Source organism: Anolis sagrei, chromosome 10 (assembly GCF_037176765.1).
Source record: "Anolis sagrei isolate rAnoSag1 chromosome 10, rAnoSag1.mat, whole genome shotgun sequence".
NCBI classification, from domain to species: domain Eukaryota; kingdom Metazoa; phylum Chordata; class Lepidosauria; order Squamata; family Dactyloidae; genus Anolis; species Anolis sagrei.
Window position 1 is genome coordinate 11731559 of NC_090030.1, and position 20240 is coordinate 11751798.

The 20240-nt window shown below is 43.4% G+C and overlaps 1 protein-coding gene across 2 annotated transcripts; it reads left to right on the forward strand.

The window, feature by feature from the left end:
- The first annotated feature begins 4951 nt into the window (after nt 1-4951).
- On the forward strand, nt 4952-16280 carry LOC132763005 (putative P2Y purinoceptor 10). 2 transcript variants are annotated; one of them, XM_060756312.2, is made up of 3 exons: nt 4967-5854; nt 12191-13234; nt 15833-16280. In XM_060756312.2, the coding sequence occupies exons 2-3, from the start codon at nt 12244-12246 to the stop codon at nt 15859-15861; spliced, it is 1020 nt and encodes a 339-aa protein (XP_060612295.2). In that variant the 5' UTR covers nt 4967-5854; nt 12191-12243; the 3' UTR covers nt 15862-16280. The 2 variants fall into 2 exon arrangements, with proteins under 2 accessions (XP_060612294.2, XP_060612295.2); XM_060756311.2 differs by lacking the exon at nt 15833-16280 and having other exon boundaries at nt 4952-5854; nt 12191-13508.
- The last annotated feature ends 3960 nt before the right edge of the window (nt 16281-20240 follow it).

A 20240-nucleotide genomic window follows, 5' to 3' on the forward strand; every position in this document is an offset into this window, starting at 1 on the left:
TTCATAACTGTAATTTTGCTACTGTTATGAATTCTATATGAGGGATGTATTTTCATGCACTGGACCAAATTTAGAACAAATACCCAATACACCCAAATTTGAATACTGGTGGGGTTGAGGGAGATTGTTTTTATCATTTAGGAGTTGTAGTTGCTGGAATATATTAGGCTTCACCTACAATCAGAGCGCATTCTGAACTCTGCCAACGATGGAATTGAACCCAACATGGCACACAGAACTCCCATGACCAACAGAAAATACTGGAAGGGTTTGGTGGGCATTGACCTTGAGTTTTGGAGTTGTAGTTCACCTACATCCAGGGAGCATGGTGGACTCAGACAATGATGGATCTGGACCAAACTTGGGACGGATACTCAATATGCCCAGATGTGAACACTGGTGGAGATTGGGGGAAACAGACCTTGACATTTGGGAGTTGTAGTTGCTGGGATTTATAGTTCACCTACAATCAAAGAACATTCTGAACCCCACCAATGATAGAATTGGGCCAAATTTTCCACACAGAACCCCCATGACCAAAAGAAAATACTGTGTTTTCTGATGGTCTCTGGTGACCCCTCTGTCATCCCCTTGTGACCCCCCCAGGGGTCCCAACCCCCAGGTTGAGAACCACTGGATTAGATAGAGATAGATAGTAGGGAGATAGATCAATCAGGAGGACTGCTGGGAGTTGCATTCCAAGAATAGATAGGGAAGGAAGGAGAGAAAGAAAAAGGGAGGGGAAGGAAGGAAAGAGGTAGAGAAGGAAGGAAGGAAGGAGAGAAGGAAAGAAAAAAAGGGAAAGAAGGAAGGAGAGAGGGAGGGAGGGAGGCAGGAAAGAGGGAGGGAAGGTTGGCCACAGCAATACATGGTGGGTACAGTTAGTACTCAAATATATTTTGAAAAACAAAAAAAAATCCATACCAAGTTTTTGCCTGATGTTTGAGAAATCAAAACACTTTCACTAATAGTTCTGTAGAACAAAACTCCAACAAGTGGTTAAAAAACAACACCTCAGTACATGACTGATTGTATTTCCATTCCCAATTACTTTTCTTTCTGCATTGATTGTCTTGATTCTGACATCCTCAGAGGGATGCAGTGTTTAACATTAGGATGTTTGGGATGCTGTGATAGGAAGCACTTCCCCTTAAAACCTTCTCCCAACGTCCATTGTCTCTGCAGCTGCATTTCATTAAAAGGAGGGGAAAGGAAGGAAATGCCAAGACTCAAAGTGTTGTCCATTTACGAACATCCCAAATACTGAGATTTCAGAACCAAAGTACGAGACTTTGAATGGCCCCTGAATACGTAAATAAGCATGATATATTTATCAGCCATTCTTGCACACAGAGAGTGACAAACACAAAGCTGAACAAATAAAAATAAATAAATGTTTATCTGGTTGGAAATCAAGGCAGGAATCTTTAGAATCATAGAATCAAAGAGTTGGAAGAGACCTCATGGGCCATCCAGTCCAACCCCATTCTGCCAAGAAGCAGGAATATTGCATTCAAAGCACTCCTGACAGATGGCCATCCAGCCTCTGTTTAAAAGCTTCCAAAGAAGGAGCTTCCACCACACTCCGGGGCAGAGAGTTCCACTGCTGAACGGCTCTCACAGTCAGGAAGTTCTTCCTCATGTTCAGATGGAATCCCCTTTCTTGTAGTTTGAAGCCATTGTTCTGCATCCTAGTCTCCAGGGAAGCAGAAAACAAGCTTGCTCCCTCCTCCCTGGGGCTTCCTCTCACATATTTATACATGGCTATCATGTCTCCTCTCAGCCTTCTTTTCTTCAGGCTAAACATGCCCAGCTCCTTAAGCTGCTCCTCATAGGGCTTGTTCTCTAGACCCTTGATCATTTTAGTCACCCTCCTCTGGACGCATTCCAACTTGTCAATATTTCTCTTGAATTGTGGTGCCCAGAATTGGATACAATATTCCAGGTGTGGTCTAACCAAGCCAGAATAGAGGGGTAGCATTACTTCACTAGATCTAGACACTATGCTCCTCTTGATGCAGGCCAAAATCCCATTGGCTTTTTTTGCCGCCACATCACATTGTTGGCTCATGTTTAACTTGTTGTCCACGAGGACTCCAAGATCTTTTTCACACGTACTGCTCTCGAGCCAGGCATCCACCATTTTGTATCTTTGCATTTCATTTTTCCTGCCAAAGTGGAGTATCTTGCATTTGTCACTGTTGAACGTCATTTGCTAAAAGCTTAAGAGAGGGAATAGTTTGTTCTCATCTGGTAAGTCCAGATCATGGGCGATCCCCTGTAGCTGGGTTTGATGGTCTTCTAAGGATACAGTATTGGTGGAGGAGCCGTAAATGACTGTGGAGGATCCACATGCTTTTTCTTCCACAGTCAGGACATGAATTTCCAGATCGGGGTGCCAACAAAGGTTTGTTTGAGGTGCCTCCTTCCCCTTGGCAAGTTTATCCCTTTTGTCCTCTATTTGTGCCTCTTCAAAATCCATAACATTGTTGGCCACAGTAAAACACTCGAGGGCCAGGGTTTCCCAGTTCAAGGTGTTTATTCCACTGGCAATGAAAATCCACATAGTTAAAGCAATGGTATTCCCTGTAGTAACCTATGGATTGACTATAAGGAAGGCTGAGTGAAGGAAGAGAGATGCTTTTGAACTGTGGTGCTGGAGGAAAATTCTGAGAGTGCCTTGGACCGTGAGAAGATCCAACCAGTCCATACTTCAGGAAATAAAGCCCGACTGCTCAGTGGAGGGAAGGATACTAGAGGCCAAGATGAAGTACTTTGGCCACATCATGAGAAGAAAGGAAAGCTCGGAGAAGACAATGATGCTGGGGAAAATGGAAGGAAAAAGGAAGAGGGTCGACCAAGGGCAAGATGGATGGATGGCATCCTTGAAGTGACTGGCTTGATTTTGAAGGAACTGGGAGTGGTCACAGCTGACAGGGAGCTCTGGCATGGGCTGGTCCATGAGGTCACAAAGAGTTGAAAGCAACTCAACGAATAAACAACAACTTCACATTTTAAGGTTAGCTTTAAGCCCATCTTTAAATCTCTTTTGATGAAATTCCATTTTCCATTCTTGAGCTGAGAGTAAAGCAACTGCTTTAGTGTTGTCAAGCAATTTAGAGTAGTTGTGGATTATTTATTTGTCGTGTCAGAGCAACCAGTCCATTATATTACATTTCTAACAGAACAAAGCAAACAAACAGAAAAATACAAAACTTGTGAGTTTGGTAGTTGATTAGATGTCCTTTGACCAGTATCTGGCCACTTGGAGTGCCTCTGGTGTTGCTGCAAGAAGGTCCTCCGTTGTGCATGTGGCGGGGCTCAGGTTGCATTGCAGCAGATGGTCAGTGGTTTGCTCTTCTCCACACTCACATGTTGAGGATTCCACTTTGTAGCCCCATTTCTGAAGGTTGGCTCTGCATCTCGTGGTGCCAGAGCGCAGTCTGTTCAGCACCTTCCAAGTCACCCAGTCTTCTGTGTGCCCAGGAGGGAGTCTCTCATTTGGTATCAGCCATTGGTTGAGGTGCTGGGTTTGAGCCTGCCACTTTTGGACTCTTGCTTGCTGAGGTGTTCCAGTGAGTGTCTCTGTGATCCAAGCCATTGTGGGTTGCCTGGTGAGAAAAGAAGCCAGTATTCCAGAATAAATCTCACCAAGTTGAAGAGAAAGCCACCGAGGTGGAAAAGGATGATTATGGCAGTAGCCTGTCAACAAATCGACATAACCCACTGGACAGTATATATAGCCTTCAGATTCAAAAGTTCTCATGCCCCCCCCCCCGAGCTGGGGGGCTGTGACATCAGCAAGCCAGGAGGAGATCCAATGAGGGCTCTGGCCCTGCTTTTGGCCGTCCAGCCAATGGGGTTGAAAGGAGGTGGGCAAAAGGGAAACAATGAAGAAATGTCTAGCTGACTGGATTAAGAATGGCTGGTGTTTGCCAAATGGCTGGTCGATAGCTTTAGACTCTCATGCCTGGCCTGAGTTATTGTTTGATTCCTTGAATTAACATTCTTATCTAGCCCTGAGAGACCAGGTCCTTTGTCACACTGTCCTGCGATATGGAGTTTATTGATGAAGTAGATGCTAGTTTCAGGCGATCAGGATGTGGCACAACAGGGAGGTGGATGACAAATCCCTGGTTCCTTGTGGATGGAGAGATGTCCTTTGTGCTGGATGATCCAAAGTGTCTATAGACCCCATCATTACGGATGGCCTGGCTATTAGCCCTCTAAGGTCTGGTCAAACAGAGCCATTTTCTTATTGTTCATGCAAATGGGCTTGGTGAAATCCTTTGTTAGGGGATTATTGACTCAGGGAGTTTGAAAACCCCAAGAGCCATGAGTTGCTGGTTCATGAAAAGGTTGCTTTTCTTCATATTTTTTATATTAACATATAGGGAATGAGGAAAGAGGCAAGGGAGCATACACAGAGTTCATAGGAAAAGGAGGAAGCGAGCAGGGTCTAAGGGGAAGTCACGTCAGCCCCCGCCCCCAAAGTCCATAAAAGTTCATAAAGTTTGGCAAGAGTTTATTAAAGTTTCTATACAGTTCGTGAAAGTTCATAAGAACTCATAAGAGTGCATTGGGGGGGGGGATGCATGGAAGTTCAGGGGAGCACTGAGTAGTCGGCGTCCATTCATAAAAACAGGAGGAGAGATAGGGGATTATGAGATCAATTCAGCCTAGTGTCCTTGGCAATACTATGAATTCCCTGATTTTACAGAGCCCGGGGGGTGGGGAGGTCACCTCTGATCACATTAGGAAATGGTGATATTTGGGCCTTTGGAAAACACGGTCTTTGATCCAGCGAAGTGGATGGCAGAGGATCATGGTTTCAACGCTGGTGGTCCTTGTTTCTTCTCCCAGAACACTGACACTTGTCCATTTGTCTTTTCCCCAAGAGATTTGCAGTATTTTTCAGAGGAAACGCTGATGGAATCGTTCCAGAAGTCGAGGGTGACGTTTGTAGAGGTTCATGTTTTGCAGCCGTACGACAGAGTTGGGAGGACAATACGGATGTTGAAATACCAAGACGTGTTGTATTTTAGTATCAATATTTATTTTTGTGGGAAAGTATTTAACTGACTCTTGTGGGAAGAAAGCAGCCTAGCATTGTGAAGAGGTTAGATGGAAACATTCAAGAGTAAAGGTCGACGCTCCGAAGGCTGAAATCTAAATATACTTTGACTGGAGTTCTGTATGATTCTGCACTTGCAGACCTTTGTTTTGCACTATTAGACCACGGTTAGACCACAGCAGTGCAAACCATCTGCAACCATTTCCATTGCCGTCCAGTGTTTCTTGAGCTCCTGTATGTGTATTGTCAGCAGGAGGGATAAGAGTGGGGTTGGAATGGAAAAATTACAATTTAAGAGCTTCCAATGGACTCATAACTGGGATTCAAACTTCCTGGAAACAGTTCCCACGTTGGCCTCTATTTTGGCACACTGAGCCTCGAATGGAAAAGAAACCGTGGACCGAAAATAGGACACGGTTGCAAAGAATGCACAGAAAGCCAACTTTTCCTCTCATGGCAAACCTATCATTGTGATGTCATTTGTTGATTTGTTTCTGCTCCAGAAAGCTGTGGCGAGCGCCTTTCGAAAGGGAAGGAGAAACAAGATACAGGATTTCCTTTGAGTACAGTCATTGCTCCCGTCTTCGGGCTCCTGAAAAATCCGTCCAGTCAGTTTGAAAGCTCGGGTTCCCAGAAGAGCAACGGAGGCGACAGAGAAAAACCTTGTGAAACAAAATGGGCAACGCAGCTGAGCCCACAAGAAGGTCCTTTGGCTTTCCGGCATTCTCATTTCTCGATGGGGTGGCAGTCGCCGTTTGAAAGAATGGAAACTGTTGAGAGGTAAGGCCGATTTGTCTAGAGTGTGTTTCCTTTGGCGAAGCGAAAGCTGCATTTCAGAGCACAATAGCTTGGGGAAAGAAAATGACTGAAATGAATGGCTTGTCAGGCCTCTTCTGCACTGCTATATAACCCAGATTATCAAAACATAGGTAAAGGTAAAGGTAAAGGTTTCCCCTAACATTATGTCCAGTCATGTCCAACTCTGGAGGTTGGTGCCCATCTCCATTTCTAAGCCAAAGAGCCGGCATTGTCCGTAGACACCTCCAAGGTCATGTGGCCAGCATGACTGCATGGAGCACTGTTACCTTCCCGCTGGAACGGCACCTATTGATCTACTCACATTTGCATGTTTTTGAACTGTTAGGTTGGCAGAAGCTGGGGCTAACAGCAAGGGCTCACCCCACTACCCAGATTCAAACCACCGACTTTTCGGTCAGCAAGTTCAGCAGCAGAATGGTTTAACCCGCTGCAGCATCAGCGGGCCCAATAAAATAATCAATAAAACAGAAATAGATGTTTTTGTGAAACACCCTGCCTTCCTCCAAAATATAATTTTCAAGCTTGTGGTCTCCTAAAACCCTTAGATCATTATATTATATTATATTATATTATATTATATTATATTGTATTGTATTGTATTGTATTGTATTGTATTGTATTGTATCATTATATTGTATTATAATATACTATAATAGTATAATATAATATGATGTTGTATTAATATAATACAATATAACATATTAACATTATATTAAGTCTAGGTCATATGGCCGGCATGAGTGCATGGAGTGCCGTTACCTTCCCGCAGAGCGGTACCTATTGATCTACTCACATTTGCATGTTTTCAAACTGCTAGGTTGGCTGAAGCTGGGGCTGACAGCAGAAGCTCATGCCGCTCCCCGGATTCGAACCTGCGACTTTTTGATCAACAAATTTAGCAGCTCAGTGATTTAACCCACTGCGCCTATAATCCAGTTTATCTGCTTTGAACTGGTTTATATGAGTCTACACTGCCATATAATCCAAAGCAGATAATCTGGATTTTATATGGCAGTGTAGAAGGGCCCTCAGTTCCAAGTATAGTAGAGGTTTGCTGATCCAAGAGAAAAAGCAGTTCAATACACGGTGACGTTGTGTAATAATTGCGGTATTTACGAATTTAGCACCAAAACATTGCAATAAATTGAAACAGCTGTGGATCCGGATGGGAGGCAGACAGTGTTGGATAATGCAGAATGTTGGATGAGTGAAGGTTGGATAAGCGAGACTCTACTGTATAAGGAATTTGAGACACACATGTAAAAGGGCAGATGGAAAAAATCTTGTCCTGCAAGGAAGGAAATTGCATTGAATTCAGTAGAGTTTTACGAAGACAGATATTCAGGATCAGTTATAAGCCGTGATATTAATATATTATTCAAATCTATATAAATAAAAATGTAATGTTCGTTTGTGGGATTAACGTAACTCAAAAACCACTGAACGAATTAACACCAAATTTGTGCAAAATACACCTATCAGGCCAACGAGTGACCATCACTCATAAAAACACTGAAAAACACACCAGAAGAGACTTAAAAAGCCAAAAAATATATAAAAAATACATTACAACGCATGCGCAAAACCACACACATACATATATATGCAAACATACATACACACACACACAAAATACATATACATAGACTGGGCCACAGCAATGTGCGGCAGGAGATGGCTAGTCTATATAAATAAAAATGTAATGTTCGTTTGTGGGATTAGCAGAACTCAAAAACCACGGGACGAATTGACACCAAATTTGGACACAAGACACCTAACAACCCAATGTATGTCACTCACTTAAAAAAAAATTGATTTTCTCATTTGGGAGTTGTAGTTGCTGGGATTTATAGTTCACCTACAATCAAAGAGCATTCTGAACCCCACCAATAATGGAATTGAACCAAACTTGACACACAGTTCTCCCATGACCAACAGAAAATACTGGAAGGGTTTGGTGGGTAGTGTCCTTTGGTTTTGGAGTTGTAGTTCACCTACATCCAGAGATCACTGTAGACTCAAACAATGATGGATCTGGACCAAACTCTACACGAATACTCAATATGCCCAAATGTGAACACTGGTGGAGTATGGGGAAAATAGAATCTTGACATTTGGGAGTTGTAGTTGCTGGGATTTATAGTTCACCTACAATCAAAGAGCATTCTGAACCCCACCAACGATAGAATTGGGCCAAACTTCCCACACAGAACCCCGATGTGGGCCACAGCAACACGTGGTAGGGGATGACTAGTTATTAATAATTCTATACATGTATAGAAAATATATATAAGTCCATGCATAACCCTTGGGATTTGGTTCAGATGGCCAAGTGTGTCTGGCTGGCGTGCGTCTGAAAAACTGTCTTGGAAACCACGTTTTCACACATTGTTAGAACTAATAAAAAATGAGAAAGCTTCTGGATTTTGCCTTTCTATGAAGAGGAACATTTAATAACTACATCGAAACCCACAGGAATGTAAGCAAGCGCCATTGTGGAAGGGAAAGAACGAACGCCTGTTGCTTTCCAATAGTAACGGTGGCCATATCTCTCTTTGCAACTCTGCAGTGTTATTAGGATTGTAACGTGCGAGGAGTAAGATAGTTAACCTTCTCCCCTTGCAATGCAATCCTGATAAAAATAGCTCCAAATTGATATCTATTGCTCCAGAAGGGAAGCTAATACCCTTTCAAAATTTCTGAGATGGAAACCATGGCACACGTAGCCAAGCAACACCAGGTGGCAAATGTCGAGGAAGAACCGACAAGCCAGCAAAGGCTGGAGCATTAATGCAGTTCGATGTCACTTGAAAAGCCGTGACTCAATGCTGTAGAATCCTGAGGGGTTGAAGAAGCACCAAACTACAGTACTTTGAAAACTACAACTCCCAGACGTCCATAGTCATGGCTATTCAAGTGGTATCAAACTGCTTGCATTTTCCAGTGTCAAAATGCACCTTATATAAATCCTCACAACAGTAGTTCTCAACTTTCCTAATGCCGCGACCCCTTAATACAGTTCCTCATGTTGTGGTGACACCCAACCATAACATTATTTTCATTGCTACTGCATAACTGCCATTTTGCTACTGTTATGAATTGTAACGTAAATATCTGATATGCTGGAGGTTTAGCACAGCGGGTAAATCAGCAATTATAAGATCTACCAACCAAAAGGTTGCAAGTTCGAAACCCCAAGTTGGCGTGAGCTGCCAACTGTCAGCCTAGCTCATTGTTTACCTAAGCAATTCAAAAATAGCTTTAGCTGTGATTAGCGAAATTAGGTACCGCTAAAAGTGGGGGAGGTGTTTTACGACGCCATAAAGAAAAAAGATCAGAAAATGCTGGGTGACCAAAAGAAAGGAGGAAGTCCTGACGGCTCTTTGTCCTAGAGCAGTGGTTCTCAACCTGGGGTCCCCAGATGTTTTTGGCCTACAACTCCCAGAAATCCTAACAGCAGGTAAAATAGCTGGGATTTCTGGGAGTTGTAGGCCAAAAACATCTGGGGACCCCAGGTTGAGAACCACTGCCCTAGAGGATAGAGTAACAGCACCCCCAGGACTTGATCCCAACCTTTCATGGCACCAAAAACAGCTGAAACAAACCATCTCCTCTGTTCTGTCTGTCTGTGCATTGTCTATACCAGGGCTCCTCAAATTATGGCCCAGGGGCCGGATACGGCCCCCTAAGGTCGTTTACCTGGTCCTCACTTAGGGTCAACCTAAGTCTGAAAAGACTTGAAAGCACACAACAACAACAATCCTATCCCATCAGCCAAAAGCAGGCCCACACTTCCCATTGAAATACTAATAAGTTTATATTTGTTGAACTTGTTCTTCATTTTAATTATTGTATTGTTTTAAAGTGCTTTTTGAATTACAAATAAGAAATGTGCAGTGTGCATAGGAATTCATTCATGTTTTTTTCAAATTATAATCCAGCCCTCCAACAGTTTGAGGGACTGTGACCTGGCCCTCTGTTTAAAAAGTTTAAGGACCCCTGGTCTATACAAAGTGGCATTGAATGTTTGCCGTGTATATGTACTATGATCCACCCTGAGTCCCCTTCGGGGTGAGAAGGGTGGAATATAAATAAAGTGTTGTTGTTGTTGTTGTTGTTGTTGTTGTTGTTGTTATTATTATTATTATTATTATTATTATGTATTTCATTCACTAGACCAGATTTGGCACAAGTACCCAAATTTGAATACTGATAGGGTTGGGGGGATTGATTTTGCCATTTGGGAGTTGTAGTTGCTGGGATTTATTGTTCACCTACAGTCAACGAACATTCTGAACTCCACCCATGATGAAATTGAACCAAACTTGGCACACAGAACTCCCATGAGCAACAGAAAATACTGGAGGGGGTTTGGTGGGTATTGACCTTGAGTTTTTGAGTTGTAGTTCATCTACATCCAGAGAGCACTGTGGACGCAAACAATGATGGATCTGGACAAAACTTGGCGCGAATACTCAATATGCCCAAATGTGAACACTGGTGGAGTTTGGGGAAAATAGACCTTGAAATTTAGGAGTTGTCGTTGCTGGGATTTATAGTTCACCTACAACCAAAGAGCATTCTGAACCCCACCAACAATAGAATTGGGCCAAACTGTTTTCTGATGGCCTTTGGCAACCCCTCTGACATCCCCTCACGACCCTCCCCGCACAACCTGGGGGTCCCGACCCCCAGGTTGATAAACACTGCTTTACAAGGTCATGTAACATTACTTTTAACAATGGCATTATTCTTACAATTATGTGTGTAAGGCCAGAACATGACTTGAAATTTGAGACCCTTCATAATGTAAGGCTTTAAAGTAGGAGAACAGAGCATAAGTTTGAATTTCTGCAAACAGTCCTAAGACAATTTTCCGTGTGACTTGCTTTTTCCAGGGGACAGATCCCCGGCATCCAACCATGCATTGAATATACAGTAGAGTCTCGCTTATCCAATCTTCGCTCATCCAATGTTCTGTATTATCCAATGCAGTCTGCTTCCTGCCCAGATCCATAGCTGTTTCAATACATGTCAAGGGACATTATTTAATTACAGTTGGAGAGATACAAAAGTGTCTGTTGCTAGTAGACACACCCAAGCCTTGACATTAACAGGATGTTATGAATCTGGTTAAAAATAATATGACTTTAGTTCCTCTTGCTAAATTAGTCACATACTTACTGCTGTGAATTTTCCAGGCTGCATGGCCTGTCTCGGTCTCACTGGCCTCGCAAGTACATCTGGTGGGGATGAGGGACAGGGCCTTCTCGGTAGTGACCCCCCGCTTGTGGAATTCACTCCCCAGCAAGATTAGATTGCCATCCTCCCTCCTTTCCTTTAGGAAAAAAACTGAAATCATGGTTTTGGAACCGAGTTTTTGGCTAGCAGGCATAACCGGCGCTTTGGATGTTGAACTGGACCATATGATTGTTATAATAATGGAAACGGCTATATGACTGTATAATTAATGTTATTGCTTTTAATGCCCAAACATCTAAGGAGGGTATTCACTAGAACCCGATTCGAACAGACAGATACAATGGTTAAACATGGAAGGTTTAACCAAGTTCCATATAATGAACGTTTCTGTATCTGTGGGGCGATAGAGGTAGAGGATATTACACATGTACTGTTTAATTGTATTTTGCACAACAAAGAGAGAAATCAATACCTCGGACCATTCATCATACAGAAGACTCACTGGGATCCCTATATCAAAACTACATTCTTAATGGCTGGCCAGAATGCTAAGATAACACACCAAACAGCCCTTTTCCTTTATAAAGCAACGCAGCTGAGAACTGCGTATCTGGAGGCGATTGGGGTCAACTGTAGGGGTGACACAGATATCTGAAGTGGCTTGGAATTGTGTAATAGCTATTCTAACCTTCATTTTAACCTTCATTTTAATTTTTGTGGTATGAAATTTTATCTTGACATTTTAATGATAATATTTTTAGTCATCTTTTAACCTAATGTGTGTTGGTTCGCTGTTGTGGGGGTCTTGGGATGGTGATTGTTGTCTGTTTGTGCACGTGTCTGTTTTTTGTTTTTAATGTTGATGCGGTCAATAGACTATTCAATGAACTTTGCCTATTTTCTCTATTGTGTATTTATGGTTTTATGTTGTTGTTATATTGTGATATTTGCAGCATCGAATTGTTGCCAGTGTTAGTCGATCTGAGTCCCCCCTCAGGGGTTGAGAAAGGTGGGGTAGAAATGTTGTAAATAAATAAATAAATTTGTTCAAAACATAATATGACATTATATGATATTTTGCCTTTTTTTAAATAGGACTCTTCTACTCAACTCCAGTTGCCTTCGGGGATCTTGCCAACCTGATCAACATGGGAGACAACAGTTCTGTCAGGAATTGTACCGACCCATCCATGGATTTCCAGGCCACTTTGTATGCCGCCACATACACCATCATCTTCATTCCAGGCCTCCTGGGCAACGGCATTGCCCTTTGGGTCCTGTGCCGCTTCATCAACAAGAAGAATAAAGCCGTCATCTTCATGATGAACTTGGCCGCAGCTGACTTGGCCCACATCTTCTCTTTGCCCTTACGGATGTATTACTACATCAACCATAGCTGGCCTTTTGGAGGTTTCCTTTGCCAGTTATGCTTCTACCTGAAGTACCTTAACATGTATGCCAGCATCTGCTTCCTCACCTGCATCAGCATCCAAAGGTACCTCTTCCTGCGCCATCCTTTCAAAGCCAAGGACTGGAAATGCAGGTACGACGTAGCCATAAGTGTGGCCATCTGGACCGTTGTGGGGGCCGCTTGCTTGCCCCTCCCAATTCTGAGGAGTCCCAGCTTGACCAACAACACCAACACCTGTTTTGCTGATCTTGGAGTGAGACAACTGAATATGGGGACCTCCATTGCGATGGTGCTGGTGGCCGAACTCTCTGGGTTTCTGCTCCCTCTTGTGATAATCCTTTATTGCACATGGAAAATGAGGCAGTCCCTCCAGGAGTCCCACGCCCCTTTGCAACACGCTAATGAGAAGCAGAAAGCTTGGCGCATGATCTTGGGATGCGCAGCGGTGTTCTTCATCTGCTTCACGCCTTACCACGTGAACTTCCCTCTGTTTATGATGGTGAAACAGGAGGCCATCCGAGACTGCTCCGCACGCCGCAGGACTTTGTATTTCCATTCCATTTCTCTGTGCCTTGCAAGCCTCAACTGCTGCCTGGATCCAATTATCTACTATTTCATGACATCGGAGTTTCAGGAAAAGTTGTTCCGGAACTGCCGTGCCAACATCTGGAGCCGGCTCACCAATCTCGACAGCAGCAGGTCCCCAGGCTCCTCGGCAGGGGAACAGGGTGAGCGGGCTAAGAGGAACAGAAGTGTGCTAATGACATATCTTTGGACTCTTCGGCCACATAGGTCTGACCAGGATGGCATGGAGTCTCCCCTTTCTACCTAACTAAGGGGTGCTTGACACATTTATTTATTTACTTTACTCTTCTCAGCCATTAGGCGACTCAGAGTGGTTAACAACCAGTATCAGCAATACAGTACAAAATCATAATCATTAAAAACAGTAATATCAATCAATTAACATCAACATCAATACAACAGTACAGAAAACAACAATCCATCATGTCTCATCAATAGAATCAGCATCCGATCTCATTGTCCATTAATCCATATTCCAGTAATCAATCAATTGTACTGCTTAGTTGAAAGCCTGTTCGAAGAGCCAGGTTTTCACTCTCTTCCTGAATGCCAATAAAGAGGGGGCCGATCTAATGTCTGTGGAAAGGGCCACAGCCGGGGGGCCACTACTGAGAAGACCCTGTCTCTCGTCCCCGCCAGGCGTGCTTGTGAAGCCGGCGGGATCGAGAGCAGGGCCTCCCCAGACAATCTTAACATCCTAACTGGTTCATAGGAGGAGATGCGTTCGGACAGATAGGTCGGGCCAGAACCGTTTAGGGCTTTAAAGGCTAAAGCCAGCACTTTGAATTGTGCCCAGTAGCAAATTGGCAGCCAGTGGAGCTGGCACAACAGGGGAGTTGTATGCTCCCTGAGAGCCGCTCCTGTTAGCATCCTGGCTGCCGATCGTTGGACCATTTGAAGCTTCCGAGCAGTCTTCAGAGGCAACCCCACATAGAGAGCGTTGCAGTAGTCTATACGGGATGTAACCAGAGTGTGGACTACCGTGGCCAAGTCAGACTTCCCAAGGTACGGGCGCAGCTGGCACACTAGTTTTAATTGTGCGAATGCTCCCCTGGTCACCGCTGAAACCTGGGGTTCCAGTCTCAGCTGTGAGTCCAAGATCACACCCAGACTGCGAACCTGCGTCTTCAGGGGGAGTGTGACCCCGTCATGTGTGTCCTTCACTTGATTCCTTAACGGGCTTCCATTGATTGTATGGACTGACAATGTTAAAAAGTCCCGAACAGGGAATGGGGAAAGGGAAATGTGACATTTCTGTATACTTTTAGCAAGATTTGCCAGTCCCTTCCTCTGTGTCAAAAGGAGTATGACCTTCCCAAGGCCGCCCAGTGGGTTTCCATGGCCCAATAGGATGATAACCCTGGTTTCCAGAGTCATCGTCTAATGCTCAAACCACTACGCCAGGGGTCCTCAAACTAAGTCCCGAGGGCCGGATACAGCCCTCCATGGTCAGGGTCAACCTAAGTCTGAAACGACTTGAAAGCACACAACAACAACAACAACAACAACAACAACTTATTTATTTATTACATACATTTCTATCCCGCCCTTCTCACCACAAGGGGACTCAGGGCAGCTTTACACAAGCATCCAATGATTCAATCCACATATATTCCAATAAACTTACAATTAAAACAATAAAATCAATTTAAAACATTATCCAGATTCAACAGTAAACTCATCTATATAAATAAAAATGTAATATTCATTTGTGGGATTAACAGAATTCAAAAACCACTTGATGAATTGACACCAAATTTGGACACAAGACACCTAACAACCCAATGTATGTCCTCCACTCAAAAAAAATTGATTTTGTCATTTGGGAATTGTAGTTGCTGGGATTATAGTTCACTTACAATCAAAGAGCATTCTCAACCCCACCAATGATGGAATGAAAGCAAACTTGGCACACAGTTCTCCCATGACAAACAGAAAATACTGGAAGGGTTTAGTGGGCAGTGTCCTTTGGTTTTGGAGTTCACCTACATCCAGAGATCACTGTGGACTCAAACAATGATGGATCTGGACCAAACTCTACACGAATACTTAATATGCCCAAATGTGAAAACCGGTGGAGTTTGGGGAAAATAGAATCTTGACTTTTGGGAGGTGTAGTTGCTGGGATTTATAGTTCATCTACAATCACAGAGCATTCAGAACCCCACCAATGATAGAATTGGGCCAAACCTCTCACACAGAACCCCCCTGTGGGCCACAGCAACACATGGCAGGGGATGGCTAGTTAACAATAAATTAGCGTGCCAATACGCGAAAGCCAAGCCGGGAGAGTCCAATATCGGGATGTCCAAAAGTTTTTCTTTCATATTGCCGTTCCCCTCTAGTCGAATGCCTGCTTCCAGAGCCAGGTCTTCAGTTGTCTTCTAAAGGACAGGAGGGAGGTGGCCAACCTGATGTCCTTAGGGAGGGAGTTCCACAGACGGGGGGCCACTGCCAAAAAGGCCCTGTCTCTCGTTCCCACCAACAAATAGAAGAGAGTTAATGCCATCCTTCCCTATCTCCGTTGGGTAAATGGTCATGGAAGTGTGCTCCTGGGACCTAAAGCTAGCAGGGTGAGGAGGTGAGGTGTTTCACATTGAATGCCTCCTCTCACAACAAGGAACAAAGACCATACATATGTTTATTGTTGTAGGTGTATGTATGTCAGCCAATGAAAGACTTTATAGCAGCGGTTAGGGCTGGAACTAGGAACCAAAATCTGTTGTCTCTACATTCCACAGAAAACCCAACCATGGTGGACATGCATTGACTTCCCTTCAACCCAAAGACCTAATGGGAGCTTCCCAGGTAAGCTAGGGCTTTGCCTGTGCCACAATATTGATGGTCTCTCCACATCTGAAATGGATTCTTTCATTGGCAGCTGCCATTTTCCTGAATAATACTCCAGATGCATAGAACCTTTGGACTGAAGTACGCCAGGAAAAAGAAAAGAAAATCTGAAAAGAAAGTCATCCTTACGCAAATCAACAGTGAGAAATGGGATAACCAAAAAATAATAATAATAAAAGAGAGAGGGGGGGGCAATTCGTAACTATTCATCATTGTTTTGTTATTTATGAACTTGATCCCTATATTCTTTAAGGGATTTGGCACTTCTATGTTTTATGTAACTTTCCTTTCAGAGGCTGTTATCAAGAGGTTCCAAATAAAGCTGCCAAAATCACACTTGTTCTCATCTAATTCTGTGGTGTGAGTCTATTTGGAATCCTGTGTACAATTCTGGGCAAGCACAATACCAATCTATAGATAGTAAATGTGGGAAAGGTGCAAAAAATGGCAACCAATGGGTTGTTGTAGGTTTTTTCGGGCTATATGGCCATGGTCTAGAGGAATTCTCTCCTGACGTTTCGCCTGCATGTATGGCAAACATCCTCAGAGGTGGTGAGGTAGATGCAGGTGAAACATCAGGAGAGAATGCCTCTAGACCATAGCCATATAGCCCAAAAAAACCTACAACAACCCAGTGATTCCGGCCATAAAAACCATCGACAATACAATGGCAACCAACATGGTCACGATGTCAGAAGTTCCAATGTTTGGCTCTCTTTAGTTAAGAGAACTCACAAGATTGAGGTTGAATTTGGACTAGGACCGTGGTTAAGGAGGACCCGTGCCCAGCAAGCATTTACACTAGATCATGCATAAGCAAACTATCCAACTTCGGGGCCACGTGGTAGCACTCCTTGCTAGGAGAACTGGCTGCCCGGTGATGGATGGATGGAAGGAAGGAAGGAAGGAAGGAAGGAAGGAAGGGAAGTGGGAAGGGAAGTGGGAAGGGAAAAGAGAAGGAAGGAAGGACAAAAGGGAGGAAGGGTAGAATGGAAAGAGAAAGAGGGAGGGAGGGAAGGAGTGAGGGAAGAGAGAAGGAAGGAAGGGTGAAAGAGAAGGATAGGAGAAAGAGGGAGGGAAAGGAGGGAGGGAAGGAGGAAGGAAAGAGAGAAGGAAGGAAAGACAAAAGGAAGGAGAAAGACAAAAGGAAGTAGGAAAAGGTAGAAGGAAAGGATGGCAGGAAAGAAGAAGGGAAGAAGGAAGGGAAGAGATAAGGAAGAAAGGAGAAAAAGGTGGAAGGGAATGGATAAAGGAAGAAAGAGGGAAGGGAAGGAGGAAAGAGAGAAGGAAGGAAAGACAAAAGGGAGGAAGGGAAGGATGGAAAGAGAAAGAGGGAGAGAGGGAAGGAGGGAGGGAAGAGGGAAGGAAGGAAAGATGAAAGAGGGAGAGAGGGAGGAAAGAGAGAAGGAAGGAAGGACAAAAGGGTGAAAGGGAAGGATAGAAGGAGAGGGAGGGAAGGAGGAAAGAAAGAGAGAAGGAAGGAAAGACGAAAGGAAGGAGGAAAGGATGAAAAGGTGGAAGGAAAGGGTGACAGGAAGGAAGGAAGGAATGAGATAAGGAAGAAAGGAGAAAGGGAGGAACGGAAGGAGGAAAGAGAGAAGGAAGGAAAGACAAAAGGGAGAGAAAGAGGAAAGGACGAAAGGGTGATGTTAAGCCCAGTGAAATTTTGCACTAAGTCTCCCAAGTCCAAGATTATGGCGCTGTGGAATTAGTGATGCTATTCTCTTCTGCCTCATAGGCTCTCTTTACTTTTTTTTTACAGGAAATGAGACTAAAGCATTTCAAATGAGGGAGAAAGTGAAACTAATGTTCAGTTTCCGCCAATCCCCCAGGCATTGCACTCATAAAAACCTGGGTTTCAATTCCTATATTCCAATAAAATGCAATGTATTTCAGCTGTGTTCCTCTTCTCTCTTTTTTTCCAGTAAATGCTCGTTTTTCAAAACCAGTTTTTCCCAGCCTAAGAATATTGGATTCCTGCTCCAAGTATATTAGATTTTAGGGAGGCTGATTGAATTTAGAGTATATTATAATAGAGTAAATAAGGTAAATTATTATTACATCGAACCTATTATCGCCAAATAGGAGAACACATAGACAACAATAGGGAGTCCGGATGTCTGGGAATTATTGCTTCGGTTTATGTCTGTCTTGAAACAGTTTTCTGTATAGTAAACATTTTCGCAGATAAGGGATGTATCTACACTGGAGAATTAATGCAGTTTGACACTGCTTTAACTGCAATGGCTCTATTCTATGGAATAATGAGAGTTCCTCGCTTTTCCTCATACACTTTCTCCTTCTCCCCTCCCTTCCTTCCTTCCTTCCTTCCTTCCTTCCTTCCTTCCTTCCTTCCTTCCTTCCTTCCTTATTTTTTCCTTTGCTTTCCCTCATAAACCTTTCTTTCATTTTTCATTTTTCTTTCCTTCTTTTTCCTTCTTCCCTCACTTCCTTCCTCCCTTTTTCCTCTTCCCTTATTTATTCTTCCTTTCTCCCCTCCTCTCATAACCTTTGTCCTTTCTCTTTTTTCTTCCTTCCATTCTTTTTCTTTCTCTTCCTTCCTTCCTTCCTTCCTTCCTTCCTTCCTTCCTTCCTTCCTTCCTTCCTTCCTCATTTTCTCCCTCATATACATCTTACCAAGTAGCAGCCAATCCACATCACTCCCTTTGATTCCCAATCACATGACACAGGGCCACTTCACCTAACCACCTGGTGGTGGAATGGGTGAGCTACCAACTGTCAGCTCCAGCTTCCCATGCAGGGACATGAGGTAGACTCTCACAGGATGATAAAACATTTGGGCATTCCCTGGGCAACGTTCTTGCAGATGGCCAATTCTCTCACACCAGAAGCGACTTGCAGTTTCTCAAGCTGTGTAGCAATCTCTGTTCCATCTTCCAGGAGCATAGTTTGCATTACCTTTTAGTTGCATGGGATAGTGTTCTTTTGCATTTCCCCAGGGTTGCTACAGACCCAGCAGCACCCTGGAAGTTAAACAGTATCAGAGTCTGCAAAGCCGGCCTGCAGGCCCTCTGCAGTTACTGGTTTAGAAAAGTATCTCTTTGGGTCTAGGGACTGCCTTTTTTCCTGGGTTGAGATCTCCATTTTGGAATCTCCCCTGCCTCCTTCAGTAGAGAAAGAAAGCTTCAGATGTGCTGTTGGTCAGGCAGGTAGCTCTGAAAAAATCATCGTAAGTACAATTAAGATACTATAGATAGAGAGGCAGATTGAGTTATATAGATAAAGAAGCTAATTGAGGTAGATAGATAGAATAGCAATTGAGTAATTGAGCAATTGAGTTATAGATAGCAATTGAGATATAGAAAAGTTATTGAATATTATAGAGCATTGCTTCATCTCCAAAGCTAACCTTGAGCTATACATAGGGAAAAACCTGTTTTTTCTAACCATAGCAGCACAGGGTTAGGGTGAAAGGATCCCAGGATATTTTCTACCATTTGGGGAAGTGTTACCTCAGTAACTGAAGGAAAAAGAAAGAAATATCATCTCTATGGTTTACGAAATTGACTGTTTGTGTTTGTAACTTCTTCAAGCTGTGCCAAGTCTGCCAAGGACTTTGAAAATAAATATTCTGTTTGATGTTCCAAACCTGAAGTGGCCTCAGTTGCTGAGAAATTTTGAGCTTCTAAAGAAAGACACCCGCTGTCCACCCAGACAAAGAGAGAAGCACATCTTAGCTTTAACTTTATAGGGTCTGGATGTGACGGCACAGCCTCTGTGGAGCAAGCAAACAAGCACACACACTTGGATATGGTTTACCATCTAAGGAACACAGCTCAAGAATGTTAGTGTTCGAGTTAACATGCTAAATCATTGAAGACATTTTATTTGAAATGCTGAGATCTGCCAAACAAATTAAAATGTTTTGCTTAACTCCTAAAATTGTTAGCTTAAATTTATGCAAAATGGCCAACAATAAATGAAAACAATTTCGGTTGTAACTCTGACTAATGCTGTTCTTGTTTAATAATATTAATATTGTTCAAGGCTTTCATGGCTGGAATCACTAGGTTCTTGTGGGTTTTTTCGGGCTATAGGGCCATGTTCTAGAGGCATTTCTCCTGACGTTTCGCCTGCATCTATGGCAAGCATCCTCAGAGGTAGTGAGTGTTGGAAATAGGACAATGGGTTTATATATCTGTGGAATGGCTGGAGTGGGGCAAAGAGCTCTTCTCTGCTGGAGCTAGGTGTGAATGTTTCAACTGTCCACCTTCATTAGCATTTGAAGGCCTGGCTGAGCCTGGGAAAATGTTTTGTTGAGAGGTGTTAAGATGTGCC